General features: G+C 40.0%; 2 protein-coding genes across 2 annotated transcripts in view; one reads left to right on the top strand and one right to left on the bottom strand.

Moving 5' to 3' along the window:
• The window catches only part of RASGRP1 (RAS guanyl releasing protein 1 (calcium and DAG-regulated)), a 42,870-nt gene extending 37,837 nt beyond the window's left edge, over positions 1-5,033 (top strand). Inside the window, exons 15-17 of the mRNA XM_014941854.1 lie at positions 255-401; positions 900-1,273; positions 1,828-5,033. Coding sequence (XP_014797340.1) covers positions 255-401; positions 900-1,273; positions 1,828-1,962 — 656 coding nt within the window. The 3' untranslated portion in view covers positions 1,963-5,033. The remainder of the gene's footprint in view (positions 1-254; positions 402-899; positions 1,274-1,827) is intronic.
• A 947-nt stretch (positions 5,034-5,980) lies between these two features.
• FAM98B (family with sequence similarity 98 member B) lies at positions 5,981-17,888 on the bottom strand. The gene is made up of 8 exons (XM_014941853.1): positions 17,740-17,888; positions 16,576-16,724; positions 15,610-15,744; positions 14,744-14,922; positions 13,327-13,407; positions 12,814-12,930; positions 10,674-10,841; positions 5,981-9,226 (listed from the first exon to the last, which is right to left on the bottom strand). Exons 1-8 carry the CDS (start codon positions 17,802-17,804, stop codon positions 8,873-8,875), a joined length of 1,248 nt encoding a protein of 415 aa, XP_014797339.1. The 5' UTR covers positions 17,805-17,888; the 3' UTR covers positions 5,981-8,872.
• Positions 17,889-18,695: the final 807 nt, after the last annotated feature.

Genomic DNA, 18,695 nt, shown 5'->3' with positions numbered 1-18,695 from the left:
TATCTGCTCTTACACTCAAAACACTGTTGTGACTGAATGTCGCTGTTTTCTGTTTTCACAATGAAAAGGAGTTTTAAGCGTATATAGCAAAGGGACGTCATTGGTCTGTTTACCAGGTGCAGTTATTATAGGTAATACATGTAGAGAACACTAAAGAAGCTTTCTTGCTTCCTGGGGAGGCAACGCAGTGCGAGAGCTGATCTTAGATGTTACAACAGAGCCACTGAATCGTGTGAACTTTGTTCTGTTTACAGACTGTGGGATGAACTGTCACAAGCAATGCAAAGACCTGGTTGTGATAGAGTGCAAGAGAAGACCCAAAACTTCAGTTGCAGACAGCAGCCCAACATCTGCTCTTCCTTCAAGCCTCTGCCCAGTAGGAGTCAAAGAGCAATTCCATGGTGAGAAAAGATCCCATTAAAAAGATCAGAAGATCTAGGTAATCTTTCCTTTGCTCCTTTTAAAGCATAAGTGAGCCCGTACCAAGTAACGCCATTCCAGTGCTAGTCTGAATAGGTAAGGGCTCCCATTATGGGAGATCTCGTCACACTACACAATGTGTGGTGCTCAGATGCCACAAAAATGCAGTAAATCTTCTGCCAGACTCTCATGAGAACTAGGTGCCATGAACTGAAGAGCTGACAGGCTCCCTTAACTCTCTCATCTTGTGACAAGCAGGTCTTGGCACTCTCCAGTTTTTACCCCTGTTGTCACATTAATTAACTACAGTTTTCAGATTTCAACATGGAGTTTATAAAGTCAGTTTGTCTGTGACGACTATTTCGGAGAGCAATGAATGTAAAATCATTAGTTGGTTTATTTAAGAAAGTCATGTTTAATTACTGTTTCTCCTTTCCTGGGATAGGATCTTGACTCAATTTACCACATATATTCTACAGGACAAGAAGAAGGGCCATTCACATTTCCTAATGGAGAAGTAGTGGAGCACAATGAAGACAGCAAGGACCGGACCATTATGCTCATGGGTTCCTCAGCTCAGAAAATCTCAGTGAGACTGAAACCAGCTGTGGTTCATAAAGGGATACAGACTGATTCCGCACTCCTTGCTGGTGATGCATCTCGCAGGCAGACAGAGAAGAAAGAACATAGGATGCCAGAAAACCCGTACCTCCAGGCAGTTCCACCATCCCCGTGTCCAAGCCCACTTCTAGGGCGCAGAAAGGCGTATGTTAAATGGGAAAACAAGGAATCCAGCCAGAAAATGAAGGAGGAGCGTCACAGCTGGAAACCCTCGTACCAGGAGCTTGAGCAGGTACATATATGGTGAAAGAAATTCTGTTTTACACAAGAGTACTGTGAAGTCGTGGGAGGGTGTGGGGGAGTGGCTGGGTGGGAAGGTGTCACCTTATTACTCCAGTGTAATTGATTGCCAGAACAATCCAGGAGCAGCATCCATACATAATAAGCCACTTTATCTCCAGCAATGCTTCACTTCAAGCATAAATTTTAGTACTAGTACAGGGCTTGGGGAATAAACTTTGAAAACCTTGTTATGATTTGCTCTGATCCCTGTCAGTCTTAGAAGTGACAGGTGAGAACGTGAACATAATCCAATCACTTAGGACAGGATGATACTCCATAAACCAAGTAACGCAGTCTCAGATACCAGCTGCTGGGAAGTTTTAAGGGTCTACACAAAGGATACACCAGTGACTATGGAAACATTAAAATAAGTTACTGCTTCTGTTGCATTGATAAGAGCTGCACCAACTTACTTTCATGACAGTCAACCTAAACGTACAACCAGACAGCAGTCCTGAAACAAATTCAAAATAAAATACCATTTTCTTATTATTTTTTGTTTAGGAAAGAAATATTCTAAAGGCAGACAATGAAGGTTTAAAGATCCAACTGGAACAGGCACACAAGACAATTGAATCTCTCACAATCCAGACAAGAAACCATGTAGTTGACAACCTACAACACAGAGACTGCTCCTAGCAGATGAGAGGAAGGCTCCTGGGCAAGAATGTAAAACTGAAGGAGGGGTTGTGATAAAGCTGCTTCACCAACTGGACTGGAAAGAGAGTCCGAAGGATGTTAAGCAGAAATAGCCTCTTTACTCAACACATTTCCATATTAAACATGCACTCCCAAATGCAGAAATCCATTCCTTTGACTTAAGGTAATTTAGCATTATCTGTGCAATGAACTTGGTATCTTTTGGGTTTGCTTTCAAAAGGAGTGACACTGTTGCTGAAGTTTCTGTTCGTGATGAAGACCACGTGGATTCCCCAGTGACCTGGCTGCCAGCAGCACACCTTGTTCTACACGTGTTCTGACAAACTGGCTGTTCGTAAGACTCTGTCACCTCAGATTTGGCCCAAATTCAGGTTTGTAGAAACAAATGTTTGATAAAGCTATTTAAGTAAAACTGTAGAAATATTCTATTAAGAGAAACAGTTCCTTCTCTTTGTGGCTGAACCCAATTAAAATCATGAGGTGAACTGTCATCTTTATTTCCAAAATTTAATAAGAATATTAAATAAGTAGCTAAGTTAATGATATTTGATCCTTAGACTTTAAGATAAACTGACAATTTTTTTAACCTTCTTGCAGAATTTTAGAAGTCCTGCTGCTCAAACACTTACCTTTGTCAAGGTAAAACAGATGAGACTATAGAGAGTTTCCATTGAATACCGATCCCATTCTTGTGTTCCACGCTACAGCTTGGCACACTCAGCCCTACTTGTTTGGCTTTAAAGGACAGCTGGCTGTCCACGTCCAGTAGATACAGGACAGGGCTGATGCTTCTTCTCTCATGTCAAAGTGGACACGATTGTCAAGTAAGACCTTGAGGGCCATATATCTGAGGGGAACTGTACAGTAACCCCAGTGCAACAGTTCCTGTATTCCAGAGCTCCTAATGTCTTCTGGGCGTAACCAAGGTGTCTCCATTTTCTCTCTTGTAGATTTCACATGCACTTTAGGTAAAGAGGCAAGACGAGTGTGCTCTTCTGTGTGTAAATTTTGTATAGTAAAAGGTGCTAGGGAGGTAACTTTTCTTAAAGCTACAAAGTGTACATATTGGTAAGAGGCAACAAAACAGTCTTTCAAGTTACTGATTAAACCTACTTGTCAGAATAGCCAGTTCTAAAACTGCCTTTGCACTCCAAGCAAATCCATACACTTACAGTTGTATAAAACTTGCTTGCGTTTATCGAACAGGGATTTGCCATCACACAGGTAAACATCAGAAACTTATGACTTTGATGTATTTATTTACAAAGTCCACTTAGTGCTCCTCAAAACTTGTAAGTTAGTTTATGAAGTACGTTATGGACTGAAATTTAGCCAACCTGTTACAATAGCATGTGTGCTTTGTGTTCAAAGTGCTACAAATGTATGTTCCATCCACAATTTACAGTCATTGTCAAGCATATGAATGCTTTATTTATAAAAAAAAAAAGTCAATTTGAAACTGTTTGCCAATTTAGTGATTCTAAATTCTTGTTTTGAACTTGGATTGTGCTTGCATCTCTGTGTCTAAGTAAAAACAAATGGAGGGAAATAGATTTAGCAGATTTTGTGTTACCTTACTGTAAATACATATGGTATGTAAAGAACTGAAATGCGTATGACAAAACCCAGCAGCTGTAAAGATTGTGCAGCTTTTTCCTCATACACTAAACCTGAATTATTAACAATTAACATGGAAGTGCACTTTGATCAGGTCATGTCTGCAAATTTGCTTTGTGCATTTTCTGTAAGCTGCTTGATTTTGTCCTCTATTCAGGGAAGTAGAGCAAGGCATTTAGCAAATAAAAGTCTGCTTCTGCAACAATTAAAATAAACACGATAAATGTCAAACATATTTTCATATATTTCAAAAATACCCCCAAAGAGTAGCTAAGACTGATAAATCTTGTTGTGCAGCGAAGATAACTCTGCTCCCTTGTGGTCTAAACTCTGGATTCTAATAGAGTTTGTGTGTACACATACAATTTGTCTACTCTGGGCTGTGGAGATCATGAACAAGCTCTTATTGAAAAAGAAAAATTCCCTCATGTCAGCAGCTGGCCCAAAGGCTACTGTGTTACTCGCCTGTTGAGTACTAAGTACTTAATACTCAAAATGGAGGGATGACCATAGTTTTGTACAGTCCTAAATGCTAACAGCGTTTGTGTTGTCTCCTAGTTCCTACACTCAATCAGGATGATTTAAAAGGGATCTGTTTGCAGGAACCCCTTACAGAACAAGTGTGGGGTGCTTCGTCTTTGCTGAAAACTTCCTGCTTAAAAGAAGTCAGTTGATACCTGGAGAATTTCAGAGCTCTCCACGTACCTTCAGGTTCTCTGTTTGCCCAAAGCCCCGTACAGCTGGGGGTAGGTTGGTTGGTTGGTTTGTTGTGGTGGTAGTTCCCTTCTTACATCCTTTTCTGCTGCATGAAAGACTAATAGCAGAGACTGCCCCTTCTGGGACACTGCTGAAACTGACCAAGCTACTGAACAAAAATCACTCACATCTGTATTAATCTTCAAGCTGCTTTATGCCAGGGAAAAAAAATAAAAAATACAAGTACTAAGTGCTGTTTAAAAGTCATGTTAGCAAACACTGATAGTGAAAGTTATCTTGTCATGGCTAATTTAAATGAAAAGCACTCACCTTTGGTCCTTCTCCAGGCTCAGCTGTATTTCGTGTACATACAGGAAGAAAAAAAGAAGTGCCCCCCCATCCCAACTACTGTTTATTTTTAAAGTGTAAATTCTGATTGTTTAAAGATAAAAGTAAATAGACTGAGTAACATAACAATTAACAAGGCAGGGCTACTGCTCACATCAGATTAAACACAACTGCCTTTAAAGTGGCTTATATATGTTTCTGGAAATAGCTTTTTGTTATGGTATCAGTCTGTTATTTTGTTGTAACTGATCTCTATGGCAACTTGAAAAAATTTTGTTTTAATGCTGTTTGCGAAGATTGCAAAAGAAGTGTACAGATTGTAAAGATTTTATATAAATTGTAAGATTTTTTTGTTTAATATTTATAATAGAAAAAGATGTTAAAATTGCCCTTCATGCCTCCGAGTTTGTATCTCAAAGAAATCTAAACGAGCTGTATTCATCTTCCTTGACTCTGTCACCTGCGACACTGCTGCTGGATTAACCTCCTACCAGAGTCCCTCGTCTGGCTTCACCTGCTGTGAGCCTTGGAACCGCTCCTGAGAAAACCTAATAAGCTCAGTATTTGCAGATTATTCTTCTGGTATTTTAATGGTTGACACAGTACAGACACTGTTTCGCTACTTCAAGTATTACAAAGCACAATCCTTCATTAGCACAATCCCTGGCTTTTGTTAACAACACAAATTCTGCATAGATTTCACAGCATGATAGCTGAATTCAAACAAGGCTTCTGTCATGTCTGCAAATGCTGGCTATTACACAGGCACCACTGTACCACCAGAAAGACTTCTTTATCTCATAATAAACCTCAAAATACTGTATCTCAAATACGTGTTTATATGGGGTAATGAACATCCCTTCAGTTACCTTCAATCAGCTGAGGGAGGCGAGGGAAGAAGAGAAGGAGCGCAGACTCACCGCCGAGAACACAATTCCTGGTTATGGGGGCAAATCTGCTCTACAGGCTTGCACAGACAACACAAGATATTTTACTTCATAATTATAAAATTAAAAAATGAAAGTTTCAGAAGTAATTAGACGATATTTCCTTAGTTTACATAAAGACACAAGTAATGATCATATAGACCTATGTATTTTTTTTCACTAAAATAAAATTAAATGAGATTCCTTAGTAATCCCAGACAACATAATAGCCATACATTTGTTACATACCTTCTCTGTTGAAATTTTCCTATATTGTTATCTCCAGCGTTCTCCATTTTGGTCAAAAATAATTCAGTTATTTTTCATTACCATAAAAAGTAAATTTCATCACTATTGTAAATCACCAGCAGGAATTATTCCTTACAATCACACTACACAAGTGATGCAAATGACTTCAAATACAGTACTTTATTCCTTAGTGTTTACAGCCGTTAACAAAACTGTCTCACTCACACTCTGAAAAAAACCCAACCTGGTTTTCAAGTCTTGATCCAACAAAACACTATTCAGGTAGATAGTCACTAAGTGTGAATAAACACAAAAAAGCTCACAAACAAATGAAAATCTTTTACTCACAACAGAATTTTTGAAAAGACTTTTTTTTTTCCAAGACAAACATACAAATATGTATGTTTAACTCAATTTTTTTCATGGTATTATTGCATCTTTTGATAAATTAAAGGCATACATTCTGACAACAGAGTACAAAAAGATACCTCTATGAAACGTGGTGGTGCTTACTTCAGTTCTCAACTACTGGCTTCACATTTTGGAATTATTTAAGAAAAACTGTAATGCCCAGATTAAAAAAAGAAAATCCCCAACCTATTTAAATTTTCATCTTTTACATGATCTATGTAAAGACAATTGAAATAAGCTAATAAGTAATTTAACTGTTAGAATTCTATATTGGGCACAAAGCTGGTTCACTTGATGGTTTCCTTCATTATGAACCTCTCCTGCCTGCTACCACCAGGATACTCTGCTGAGTGTACAAGCACCAAGGCACAGCCACAGCTACAACAGCTCAACTAAACCAGGGCAACTTTGCATCTTAAGACTGGTCAAATCTTGCTGCACAGCTAAGCCATCTGATTTTCCTGTCATATTTCCCTGACTGCTGTTTGGAAATTACTTGTAGCAAAAAATAACATTGGGATGAGCAAACTGAATTTTCTATTAAGGCTTTGGTTCTTAAAAACTACTGTCTCCATTCCTTTGTTGACTGACACTTCACCTCCAAGGCCAGTGGTCTCGCTTGCGTGTCATCAATTTGTGAGCTATTCCAGAGCATTAGGCAAAAATCAAGCTCAAAAAAGCATGAAAACGAGTACTACGCTCCCACACGACTCACAAGGGTCTCTCCATAAGGACAGCTGAGGCTGACAACAGTTTAGGCCAGAAAGGAGCGTAGAAAAATTTGGCAAAAGAACTATATTGCTAATAGTTGGCTGAAGTTAAGCCATTATTTCCAGAGTTCGCACCCAAACAAACATGTTCAAACAAGAAAAACTCCTGGCCTTTTTCATTAGGCACCTGCTGGGACCATGAAGTATGGGCAAGACTGTATCTACCACACCACAAGCAGCACTCTCAAGCAGACTATGATCAGAGAGGAAACAACAGGAGCGAAACTTCTGAAGTTTATCTGGATTAAAACTTCAAATGAAAAGGCTGGTGATGGGTAATTGATAAAACCTGACACAGGCTTTTGAAAGAGATAATAATCTGAAGGAGCTTTACATTAATGCATAAAGCTGCCTATGAAACAGGACACAACGCACAAGTTCCTGAAGATAAAACAACATCTTTAAAGCACACCAAAAATGGACATCAACAGGAAATTTATGCAGAAAGAATTCATACCTGTGGAACATAAAACCAACATCAGGTCCTAAAGTTCAACCTGCCGTTACACCAACCTGCCGTACTCAACTGAAGTACTTCAAGGTTTCTGTGCTATGCAATCAGACACCCCGAGATTTATCAGATGCCTCCCTGACCCTGGTAAATACTGCCTTAAGTATATATTTGGGCATCATCTCCCTGTCCCCCCTCTGTACTCAGGAACGGCCTCACAGCAGGGGAGGAGATCTAAAAGATGCTGGACGGCAGAAACTGTCATTAACTGGCAGCTCTAAATTTAATTCTTGTCTACGTGTATTTACAGCAATAACCATATGAAAGCTAACTCCTTTGCTCTAGAGTGACCCTGTCTATGTTGGAGAAGGCACCCCAGTAACATATCAAGAGTTTGAGCAGAACAGGTGAGCAGAACAACTGGCTGGCAGAGTAAGAGAGAGAAGTCACTGAGGAAGGACAACTGCTGTATGAGATGTCTTATCAGCTGGGCATCAGCAATTCCCAAACAGAGAGCATGAGGGGTGGAGAGAAGGGGAGGAAAAAAAAAGAACATACCATTTCTTTTCTTTTTTTCTCAAGAAGCTCAGCTTATTTAACCTTTATGTCTCAAGGCTGATTCAGAAAGAGTATATAAATGAACTCTTACCAGACATGATGGCTGCAGACGTTTCCTGCCCAATCTGATCTTAAAATATTTTTATGAAACACCAATAAGATGGAAAACAGGTAAAATGAAAATAGATACTATCAAAACTCACCATGATTCTGAGTTTATGGTACACGTTCTGACCTGATATACTTATAAACATACAAACCAACCCTTACTAGTTTCTGTAGAGTATTAGTTCAGAATGTTACTTTTATGTGAATTTCTGGAAGAGTAATAAATCTAATAGACTAATTCTGACCAAAGCCTTAAGGATTTTAACATCTGACATTAAAATTCATTTACACGTCCCACATGAAAACTAGATAAAAAGAAAAAGCCTGAAAGCAGCATTCTAGAGTCTTGGTTGCATATAGTTCTTAGGTCTATTTTGTTTTTAATACACAGCATTTTGGAGCAGGGCAGTGGACATGCAACATGCAATAATTAGAGAGGCCTAAACATTAAATAATATTTTTCTTTGTTTAGAAAGGGTTTTATTCAGTTTTCTGAGGCTTATTTTAAATAAAACATCTTAAAAAACACCATATGAGCAATACGAAAAACAAGGACTTTAATTGTCACATTTTAGTATAAAAGTTTTGTTCAGTTAACTAAAAGAATTCAATGACAACATCAGTTGGTCTAATGCAACGATTCATATGATCGTACTTAATTCTAACCTAAACCCAAGTTAACGTATCTAAATTCCTGATACCAGTAAACACCACCACTATATTTTGCCAGTTACTCTGCTAATATTTACAGTATTTTAGTATCTTCGGTATCCTCCCCCTCCTCTTCCACCATATGGATCACCATAGCCACCCCTGCCACCATAACTTCCCCTGCCACCTTGGAAGCCACCTCCACCTTGGAAGCCACCTCCACCTTGGAAGCCACCTCCACCCCTTCCACCACCTCTGAACCCCCCACCTCCAAAACCACCACCACCTCCTCCTCCTCTACCCCCTCCACCTCCCCAGTTGCCCCTTCCACCACCACCACCTCCCCAGCCACCTCTTCCACCACCGTCTTGTCTTTTTTGCCAAGGAGGCATTTCAGGAGGAGGTGGCTCAATCTCTGTTGGTCTGCCTCCGCGGTCAGGTACTCTCCCCATCAGAACCTATATGGAAAAATATGTCATTTTTAGTTTTAATAGTAATAACTTGAAGGCACACAGGGTTCTTGTCCTATGGACAAAATGCTCTTTACAGGAAATACTGTCCCCTCAGTGTGGAGCTTGACAGCAGAATTCCTATTTCCTGTTCTTGTAAATTGCCACAACACAACAGAACTCTGAAAGTGACCCCACTTTCTACCTGTAAAATAGAAATAACTGCAGCTAACTAGCTTATATTACTTTTGTGAAATCTTCATGAAGAAAACTACACACATGTGAAGTATTAGTATTACAATAAACGATATATATGAATATATAAATACATACTCAAACAGAAAAGCTTCCTTACAATGCAGCTCTTCTACTTAAATTTCAAAGTTCAAGTTCCTACCCAAACAGCAAAAGACCCATAAACTGGCAAACTGATGTGCAAGTCTAAAAGGAACACCAGTTTGCCTTAGATTAGAGGCTACTGACGCCTGGTAGAGAGCTGGAATGGACAAAATACATAACATACTGCAGGAACACTTTCAACAAAAGAAAAATAAAGGGACCTTGACTTTGATGGGTATTACTCAGTGTAGAAAAAGGGAGACTGTACTGGACAAAGTTACACAAAACATTAAGTTGAATAACAAAGAGGTATCCAAGCAGGTGTTGTTGCTTTCCTATTTCCTAAACTCTCGGTGTGCTGAATGTTAACATACTCTGGTCACTCCAAGGCACTCCAACAAAGTCCTCTCAAGAAAAAAAACTTTCTCTGAGATCCTACAATAACTAGGAAATTTCAAATTCTTTGGGATCAAAACATATTAAAAAGCATCTAAATGAAGCACGAAACTCTAGAAAAATCTGTAAATAAAGCATTAATAAAAACAGGCTTAGTTACCATTTGAATGGTGAAACTAATGTCATTACTCACAAGCTTCAGCTTTCTTCATGCACAAGAAAGCAGTACAATGCTGATTTATTAGTGCAGTCAAACTGAGTAATTTTACTTTGCAGCAAAATGACACGTCCACAGAAACTTTTGTGGTTTATAATATACTGATAAACTAAAGATGCTGGTTTATGAACCGAACAACATAATCCTAGCAACAGGCAGCCCAGGAACTGATAGCAGAAAGACTTACACGTACCCTTAACCTGAGGTGTGCAGTTCCACTGAACTCAAGACGTCACTTAAATACAGACGCACGCACACCCACCCACCACCCCGTTCCTTCTCATCTGCACTACTGTTTCACCCTGCTGCAGGACTGGCTGTGTAATAAGATAAAAAAAGAAGTTGCTGCAATGTTTACTGGAATGCTGCAAACTTTCCTTTCTTAAAGCACCAAGTACCTTGCAAAAAGAAAGTATTAAGCAAAGAGTATAATTCCAGAATTACTTTTGATAGGTCTGTAAACTCCCACCTCTTTTCACCACATCCCAGAAAGAAAAAGTTTACCTTGTTGATTGCACAGACTGTATTTTCCCGCGTTGATCCACTACTTGTTCTTATGATCTTTGATAAATCTTCTCGAGCAGCAAGAAGGTGAGCTAATGTAATAGTTGACTTTGGAGATAATGCATAGCGCTTGGGCTGATAGATTCGTGCTATGTCATCTGTTTTTACCTAAATGATAAAATCAAATACAGCTTACTTGCTAGGCATAGAATTACTGTAAACCATGTATTTGCCTCAGTAAGTTTCTATTTGAACACAGGGTGCAATGTCTGAAAATCTAGGTTATCTTACTAGATGCAGTGCCAGTTGTTACCAATTCTCTTCATACTGATGGAGTTATTGTACAAAAAAATGCTGCTGATTATATTTAATTGATACCTAAACTTAGCACCAGTACAAAAGAAACTCTCCTATCCACTGGCATCAAACAGATTCTTTTATGTTTTCCAATGTATCTAAAGACTAAATTTAAGAGTCCACTCTCAAGAGCTTTACATTGAGCCATATTTAACATATTACTTCAAAATTATGAACAGAGAGCAGCTTCAAAGTAAGGTCAAATTGTGAAAAAAAATAAAATGTATCAATGCAGCAAAACACTTCTGCAAGCCATGAAAAATTGAGACTGAGAAGGGGAGAAAATAAGATTTGCATTTGTTTAACAAAAAAGAAAAATAAATGCAATTTCTGGGACAATCTAGAATTATCTTCAGAAGAAAAAAAATATTCAGTCTTGGATGGACCAGACAAGGGATGCTGTTCCTTCACATGACTGTTTGGCGAGGCAATTACTACACCATTTATGGATCCACTTCAATCTGCAAACTCACCCCTCTTGGGGACTGAACAAGTTAAAAAAAAAAAAAAGGCACAAAAAGTTCCACACCATCAAAAGCAGTGAAAGGTATCAATACCTATTTAATGGCGGGAAAAAGAGTCAAGCTAACAAACAAATTAAACTACATTTTAGAAGTATACTTTAAATTTGAAAAGAAATAGTTGTATTAGTAGAGCTATAAAGAAGTTATACACATAGGGACATTTCCTGGCTTGTGTGAGTTAAATTTTCTTTTGAGCTCCTTTTCCTTTCTTGCAGCATAAAAGCTTTCACAGCCCCTGCAGAAATTAAATAGTGAGCCATTCAAAGGCACTGAGCAGCATCCAGACCCATGTCTTCCAGTTATACTTAGTGAGACTCATGAAACTGATTCTGTCTGCATGTGTTAGTCACAAACTGTGACACCAGGAAGAGTTGTAACAATCCACACTTTCAGTAAGCTTTCGAAGTTTTAAGACTTATCCATCTTAAGCTTTCTACACAAAGCTTTGGAAGGGAAGTTGATTTTGCATCTCATAAGCAAAAACTTCTGCCTCCAGCTTCTCAAATATACATTCATTAAATTACAAACTTTTTGTACCTTACACCCAACTCTTTTGGATAGAAACAATATATGTTTCTAGCTAAGAAATATCAGACTGGTTAAATCATGATTATTTTTTGATATACAGAGTGCTGGGAAAGAGTTCAAACGATCACAATTAAAATGATACCAGCAGAGAAAATCCAGGAGTGGATTGGAATTTTTAGCCACTTGGAAGATTACAAGTAATTGTGTGCTTTTCTCATACAAGCTGGTATTCAAATACCCCGCTCAACAGACCATCTGTTTATTCAGTAGCTTTGAACCCAAGATAGGTAGCAGTCACCGTAATCTCACTGTTTTTATGGGCAGTCACTCTTTGCACCCCATCTATCTAGTGAAGGCGCAGATTTTGCCTTCCTCTTGCATCTGCATGAGAAATGCTGAGGTTCCCTCCTTGTTTACGTGATTGGGGGGGGCAGATACAGGAAAGAAAAATGGGAGACGTAAACTTACTAAAGTGAGAAACCCCAGATGATGCTAGAATTTATAATTGTGAAGGTATAAAGAGTCACAAAGGATGGACTGTGCCATCTGATCAAATACTTCCCCTTCCTCAATATCTCGGAGTTGGATGTTACATCCGGAGATGAGAAACTGGTTGCAAAGAAGGCAGCAGTAACAGCAGTGGATTTACAGGGTATGCATATTCAGTAGGAAGACCTGGGAAATTGTAGCAGACTCCCACCTACAGGAAGAAAAAAACACAGCAAGCTTACCTTTGCTCTGTCAGACCAGCCAAAGGACTGTACTGTCACATCCAGCCTCTTCATTAACATACGTCGCCGACACTCATACTCACTGCGAAGAGCATCATTGATTTTTTCCAATTTTTCCTGCAGCGTTACAATAAAAAAAATCCAAACATTCAAATCTATTAAGTTATAGAAGTCAATTTAAAGTTAACCCCACTCAGCAACTAAGATATCTAACCCCAGGTGATCACTATAAACTACAAAAAATTAGGGGTGCGTCTGTATAGTGCTACAGTAGTATGTATACAGAAAGTATTTTGCAAGTTAATCAGTGGATGAATCAACACACAGTCTGTTTTATAACATTAATTCTGGAAGTATGTGATTAGCATTGTTAATATTTAACAATTGAATTTTAGCATTAATACTTAGCAACAGAACAGTGACCGTAAAATGGACAAAGTTAGATGAAGCCATATGCATTAATTTTCACCATCCCATTAAATACAGAAAAGAAATTGAGAGACTTTTTTTTACCACTTGGTCAGAATTCAGAGGTTGTGTTAGCAGTGATTTCCCCACATGGTTATTTTGAACTTTTGAGAGAACGTCCTTTATCTGAAATGAAACATACTTCTTCTCAGAACACAAATGATATTTACGTTTCTTTCAGCACAATTTGCTACTCATAAGATCAAATATAGCACATATGTTTTAGCAGATTCATAAAACCAAATACGCATCTTCTGGTTTATCATCCATTACAAAAAGATTTCCTGAATACTTTCACTACATGACCAACCTCTATACAAAAATATTTTATGGCACACCAATTCCCCTCCCAATTATAACAGAGCAACATCTACATCGCAAATTTGTCAAGTGCATATAGGCAGTAGGATTAGTTATATTACTCATTTTACTACAACTAAGGGAATGTAACAATTGGAAGCTAGTTCTGTTGCCAAATGCTAGACTTGGCCACAAAAGTCTAACACAAAGTTAACAGTGCTGGAACAGGCATTTTCACCATCATCTGGATGCTGCTTTGCATAAATGAATCTATTAAAGATTTCGTCTTGTCACATTGAAGATATACAGATGCAATAAAACCACACAAGTAACAGGCCCTCTCCCAAAAACCTCTGAATGTTCAGCTGGCCAATGAGAAGGGAAGGAGGAAGAAAAAAAGCACAATCATGTAAAATTATTAAAGACTCAGCAGCAGAGAGAGATTCATTCCATGTATCTACCATAATTCTTAAAAGGTCATCAGTTTCCCATTCTCTCCCCAAATAGTAGGGAGAAATAAAAATCAAAACTTTTAGCTGCCTGATAGAGAGAATTAATTCCACCCCCAGAGCCTATTTACATTCTGCAGCGAGGAAGTCAGATTAAGGATCACATCAGTGAAACGAGTTAGAACGGATGGGACGCAACCAAAAGAACCATCCTGTTGTTTAAGCTCCAAGTTGGCTTATTCACTGCCTATTGCCATTTTCATCCTCTTCTGCAAGTAAGGAAATGGCACTCACAAATCAATACTTGCAATTAAAAAATTCATGAACAAAAAAGCAAAAATTTAAGTTTTGGATATTAAATTTAAATATATCCCAGAAATGACTACAGGTACGTCAACACACAGTTATTACCCGAATTCTTCTGCTTGCTGCTGCACATTTGAATGGGTAACCAGCAAACTGTTACTTCAACTCATACCTTAAAGCATGCCTCATCAGGTACAGTGCATCCTCAGGGAAATGCTGAAATACTTCACCTCATAACTAAAACATTTTAACTTAAACACTAAGCTGGCTTTCAGAATAAAAATTCCTTTGTACTTGTCAGATAGGGCTTTTATGGATTAGACTGTTGGGCCCTTAACTCTAAGACAGATGCTTACAGAGATAATGCTTATAGTTTAACAATAGAGAGAACACATAAAAGCCCATACCTTTTGTTCCACATTGGTTAACAAAACAGGAATATCAGAAGATGAGGAGTTGGGCAGGCCCAGCGCATCGCAAATAGCTTGCACTTCCTGATAAACTTCATTGTGCTTTTCCAAATGAGAGCCTTTAATTTTTTTGCTGTGCAATATCTTTAAAGCCTGGAGTTCTGTACTTAAAAATACTGGAGAGAAAAGTGTCATAATGGCAGATTTAGAGACACATGTATATCTGCGTCCACATTCTCATACGCAAATACAATATGTACATTTATAATAAGACCATGATAAAAGGGAGACTCTTTCTCAGTTCTGTCCTGGATCAGTTCAGTATCAGTTTCCCATTCTTCACCTGAACTAACTCTCACTTGACTTCCCACCTTCAGTCTGTGTATCGTATTTAACTGCTTAACCCACTTCTGCCACCAGGCCCCTAGTTCCTTGGCTAGTTTTGTATTATCACGCTGGTTCCTGCTGCTACTCCTTTGTTCAAATCGAGCTTAAACCTAGACTTTGCTTCTCTCAATCCTGCTTTCAGCACCTTCAAATCACGTAGCATTTTCTTCTAAGCCCAGAAAGCTCTCAGAAACACGGGAAGCCAAGTCTCAGTTTCAGCTGAGCTGGAACTGGACCAACAGAGGGACTGGGAGGCTGCAATAGGTTGAACCACTTTTTTTTTTTTTTCTACTAAAATAGTTTTCTAATACTTTTCTATTTTTGACTTCTGCACAAGTGAGCCGATGCATGCTGAGCTAGGTTGTAATGATTGTACACATACACTTACATAAAGAACTATTTAATCTAAATTGTACAACGACAGAGCATGCATGTAAAATACTGTATTATAAATGGGAGAAACAGCTATAACTTACAGAGGAGTTTAAGACAATCTTCTTTCTCTCTTAATCTGTCCTTGATGTCTCCAGATACAAGTGATGAATAAGGACAAGCCATTTCTCTGAGAAAGCCACTAATCTCAAGCTGGAAACTCTCTATATCTTTATCACCTATGGGAATAAAGAAACACAAAGTTAACATCAAACTGTAATCTAATTTTCTTAACATATACATTTAAATTGCAGGTATCAATAGCCCAAACCAAGATTTATCACCTTCCACCCTAGTAACATTTTCCTTCTTCGTATAGAAGTCCTACACACAAGCAGACAAGCCTTTAATAGCTACAGCAATATCGAACTCATGCTCTGAATGAGAAGGGGATGCTACAGCAGCCTTTGACGACAGGAATGTAAATGAACATCACTAGGAAGTGAACAGCTTATGTCACAAAAAAATGTATCACTCTAGCTAGTTTTCTGATGAACAAGTTACAGGAGTCATGAGCCCATTGCTTTCAGTGGTTGGTCTTGGTTTTACTACTTTTTTTGTGAAAACATAAGCAATATAAAATATCATCCAAGTTCCAGCACTCAATAGGAAGAATCAGGTAGCATAAAGGAGAAACTCACTTATCTACATGCAGTGCTGAATGGAACACTGCACTGCAGCAACTAGCTGAAAATACCAGGCACTGGAATTTAAGTCATCAAAATACAATTACATGTAAGAACCAGTCATAGGATGCATATATGTTTTTTTTATATTTATGTAGAGATAAAAAACCAAAACCCAAACCACCTTTTTCTTTTTGTTTTCCTTTGAAAGAATCTTCACGAGACCTTAATCTAAGAGCCGCATAGATGCAAATTATCAGCCTCAGTTTGGCTACCTTTCAGCTAGCTTCTAAACTTCAACACTGTATTTTCACTATTAGCTGAACAATCTGTGGCTAAAATCACTGAATATTAAATTGCTTTAATAAATTAACACTCATATACCATCTGCTGAAGTGATGCTTTCTTCCATATTACAAAGTGACTTTATTTGGGAACCTAACCAAACGCAAAGCTGAAAAAATTCTGGTGAAGACAATCCATTTTCTGCTGCTTTCTTCAGGGCTTCCTCCTCCAACAGGGGACCCGTGTACCTGCACAGAGAAATAAACAGTGGCGATAGGAAGCAAGTTTACCATAAAATATACACATTTTAGAACATTTTACTATAAGCTGGTTAGTACCTACACTGAAATAAATTAATCTTTGTAAGTTACTTTCATCAAGGAATAATTCAGACTTCTTTTAAACACACCAAAAAATGCGTGGTAATTGGTAAACAAAATTATTTGTCAGAAAATAGGAGGTGGCATTTTGACACATCACATGTGTATGTGAAAACGGGAGTTTCAAGTCTCAATACATGCCAAACAGACAAGAATCCAAGTATTAAACCGAGCATTTAGTCAAAGTAATTTCCTCCCAACATTAACAACTCACTGCTCTACAGTACTGGTGATAACTGAGAATTAAACTAAATTTCACACTGTTTCTGCTCTGCTGCTGCTCTGGGCAGCCCAGCCAGTGCCAGACCAGAGGTCCCACACTGAAACTACCCATCCAGCCCCCCCAGTATGGCCAAACACCGCCACTTTTCATAGAACAGAATCACAGAATTGTCTAAGTTGGAAGTAACCCTTAAGGGACGAGGCCAACCATCAACTTAACATTGACAAAACCACTAAACCATGTCCCTCAGCAGCATGGCTACCCGTTTTTTAAATACCTCCAGGGATGGTGATTCAACCACTTCCCTGGGCAGCCTGTTCCAATGTTTAAGAACCCTTTTGGTGCAGAAATTTCTCCTAATATCCGATCTAAACCTCCCCTGGCACAACTTGAGCCCGTTTCTCTTGTCCTATCGCTTGTTACTTGGGAGAAGAGCCCGACCCCCGCCTCTGCAACCTCCTTCCAGGCAGCTGTAGGGAGCAGTGAGGTCTCCCCTCAGCCTCAGCTCGCTGTACCCCAACAAACGCCCCCGCTCCCCTCGGCCCCCGCCTCCGGCCCGGCCTCCCGCCCGCTCCCCGCAGGGCCGTGTAGCGCAGCGGCGGGCTCCCCTCGGCCCCTCGCCCCGCCGAGGAGAAGCGGCCGCTGCTGCTCCCCGCTTACCCCAAGGCCTCCAGCGCGTCCAAGATGTCACACTCCATCTTCAGCCCGGGCGCCAGCTCCTTCATGCCGGCACCCCGGCTCCCCGCCGCGCCGCGCTGTGCCCTCCTCAAAACCGGCCCTCCGCAACCCGCGCCCGCCGCTGCGTTCCGCCGCCGCAGGCCCCGGGCACGGCGTGTGTTGTGGGGGGACCGGGCCGCCCCCGCCCCCTCTGCCGGCGGCTGCTCGGAGCCATCCAGCCCCCCCAGTATGGCCAAACACCGCCACTTTTCATAGAACAGAATCACAGAATTGTCTAAGTTGGAAGTAACCCTTAAGGGACGAGGCCAACCATCAACTTAACATTGACAAAACCACTAAACCATGTCCCTCAGCAGCATGGCTACCCGTTTTTTAAATACCTCCAGGGATGGTGATTCAACCACTTCCCTGGGCAGCCTGTTCCAATGTTTAAGAACCCTTTTGGTGCAGAAATTTCCCAACCATCAACTTAACATTGACAAAACCACTAAACCATGTCCCTCAGCAGCATGGCTACCCGTTTTTTAAATACCTCCAGGGATGGTGATTCAACCACTTCCCTGGGCAGCCTGTTCCAATGTTTAAGAACCCTTTTGGTGCAGAAATTTCTCCTAATATCCGATCTAAACCTCCCCTGGCACAACTTGAGCCCGTTTCTCTTGTCCTATCGCTTGTTACTTGGGAGAAGAGCCCGACCCCCGCCTCTGCAACCTCCTTCCAGGCAGCTGTAGGGAGCAGTGAGGTCTCCCCTCAGCCTCAGCTCGCTGTACCCCAACAAACGCCCCTCAGCCTCAGCTCGCTGTACCCCAACAAACGCCCGCGCAGCCGCGCTTCTTTCGTCTTCCCCCCATTACTACCGGGGCAAGCCCAAGGCCGCCGCCGTGACCCCGCTCCCCGGGCAAGGCAAGAAGCCCGGGCCCGGCTGCCACCAGGCCTCT

This window comes from Calidris pugnax, unplaced genomic scaffold (assembly GCF_001431845.1).
Source record: "Calidris pugnax isolate Ruff unplaced genomic scaffold, ASM143184v1 scaffold56, whole genome shotgun sequence".
NCBI classification, from domain to species: domain Eukaryota; kingdom Metazoa; phylum Chordata; class Aves; order Charadriiformes; family Scolopacidae; genus Calidris; species Calidris pugnax.
Note: the sequence above shows the minus strand (reverse complement) of the source record. Positions and strands in the feature narration are given on the sequence as shown.

Excerpts from the sequence above, each read along its gene's own strand:
- FAM98B (XM_014941853.1), bottom strand. The coding sequence starts at position 17,804 with ATGAAGGAGCTGGCGCCCGGGCTGAAGATGGAGTGTGACATCTTGGAC. Across the intron at positions 10,842-12,813 it reads GCTGGTCTGACAGAGCAAAG|GTAAAAACAGATGACATAGC; the intron begins GTAAGCTTGCTG and ends TTTATCATTTAG. Across the intron at positions 9,227-10,673 it reads CAGTCTGTGCAATCAACAAG|GTTCTGATGGGGAGAGTACC; the intron begins GTAAACTTTTTC and ends TTTTCCATATAG.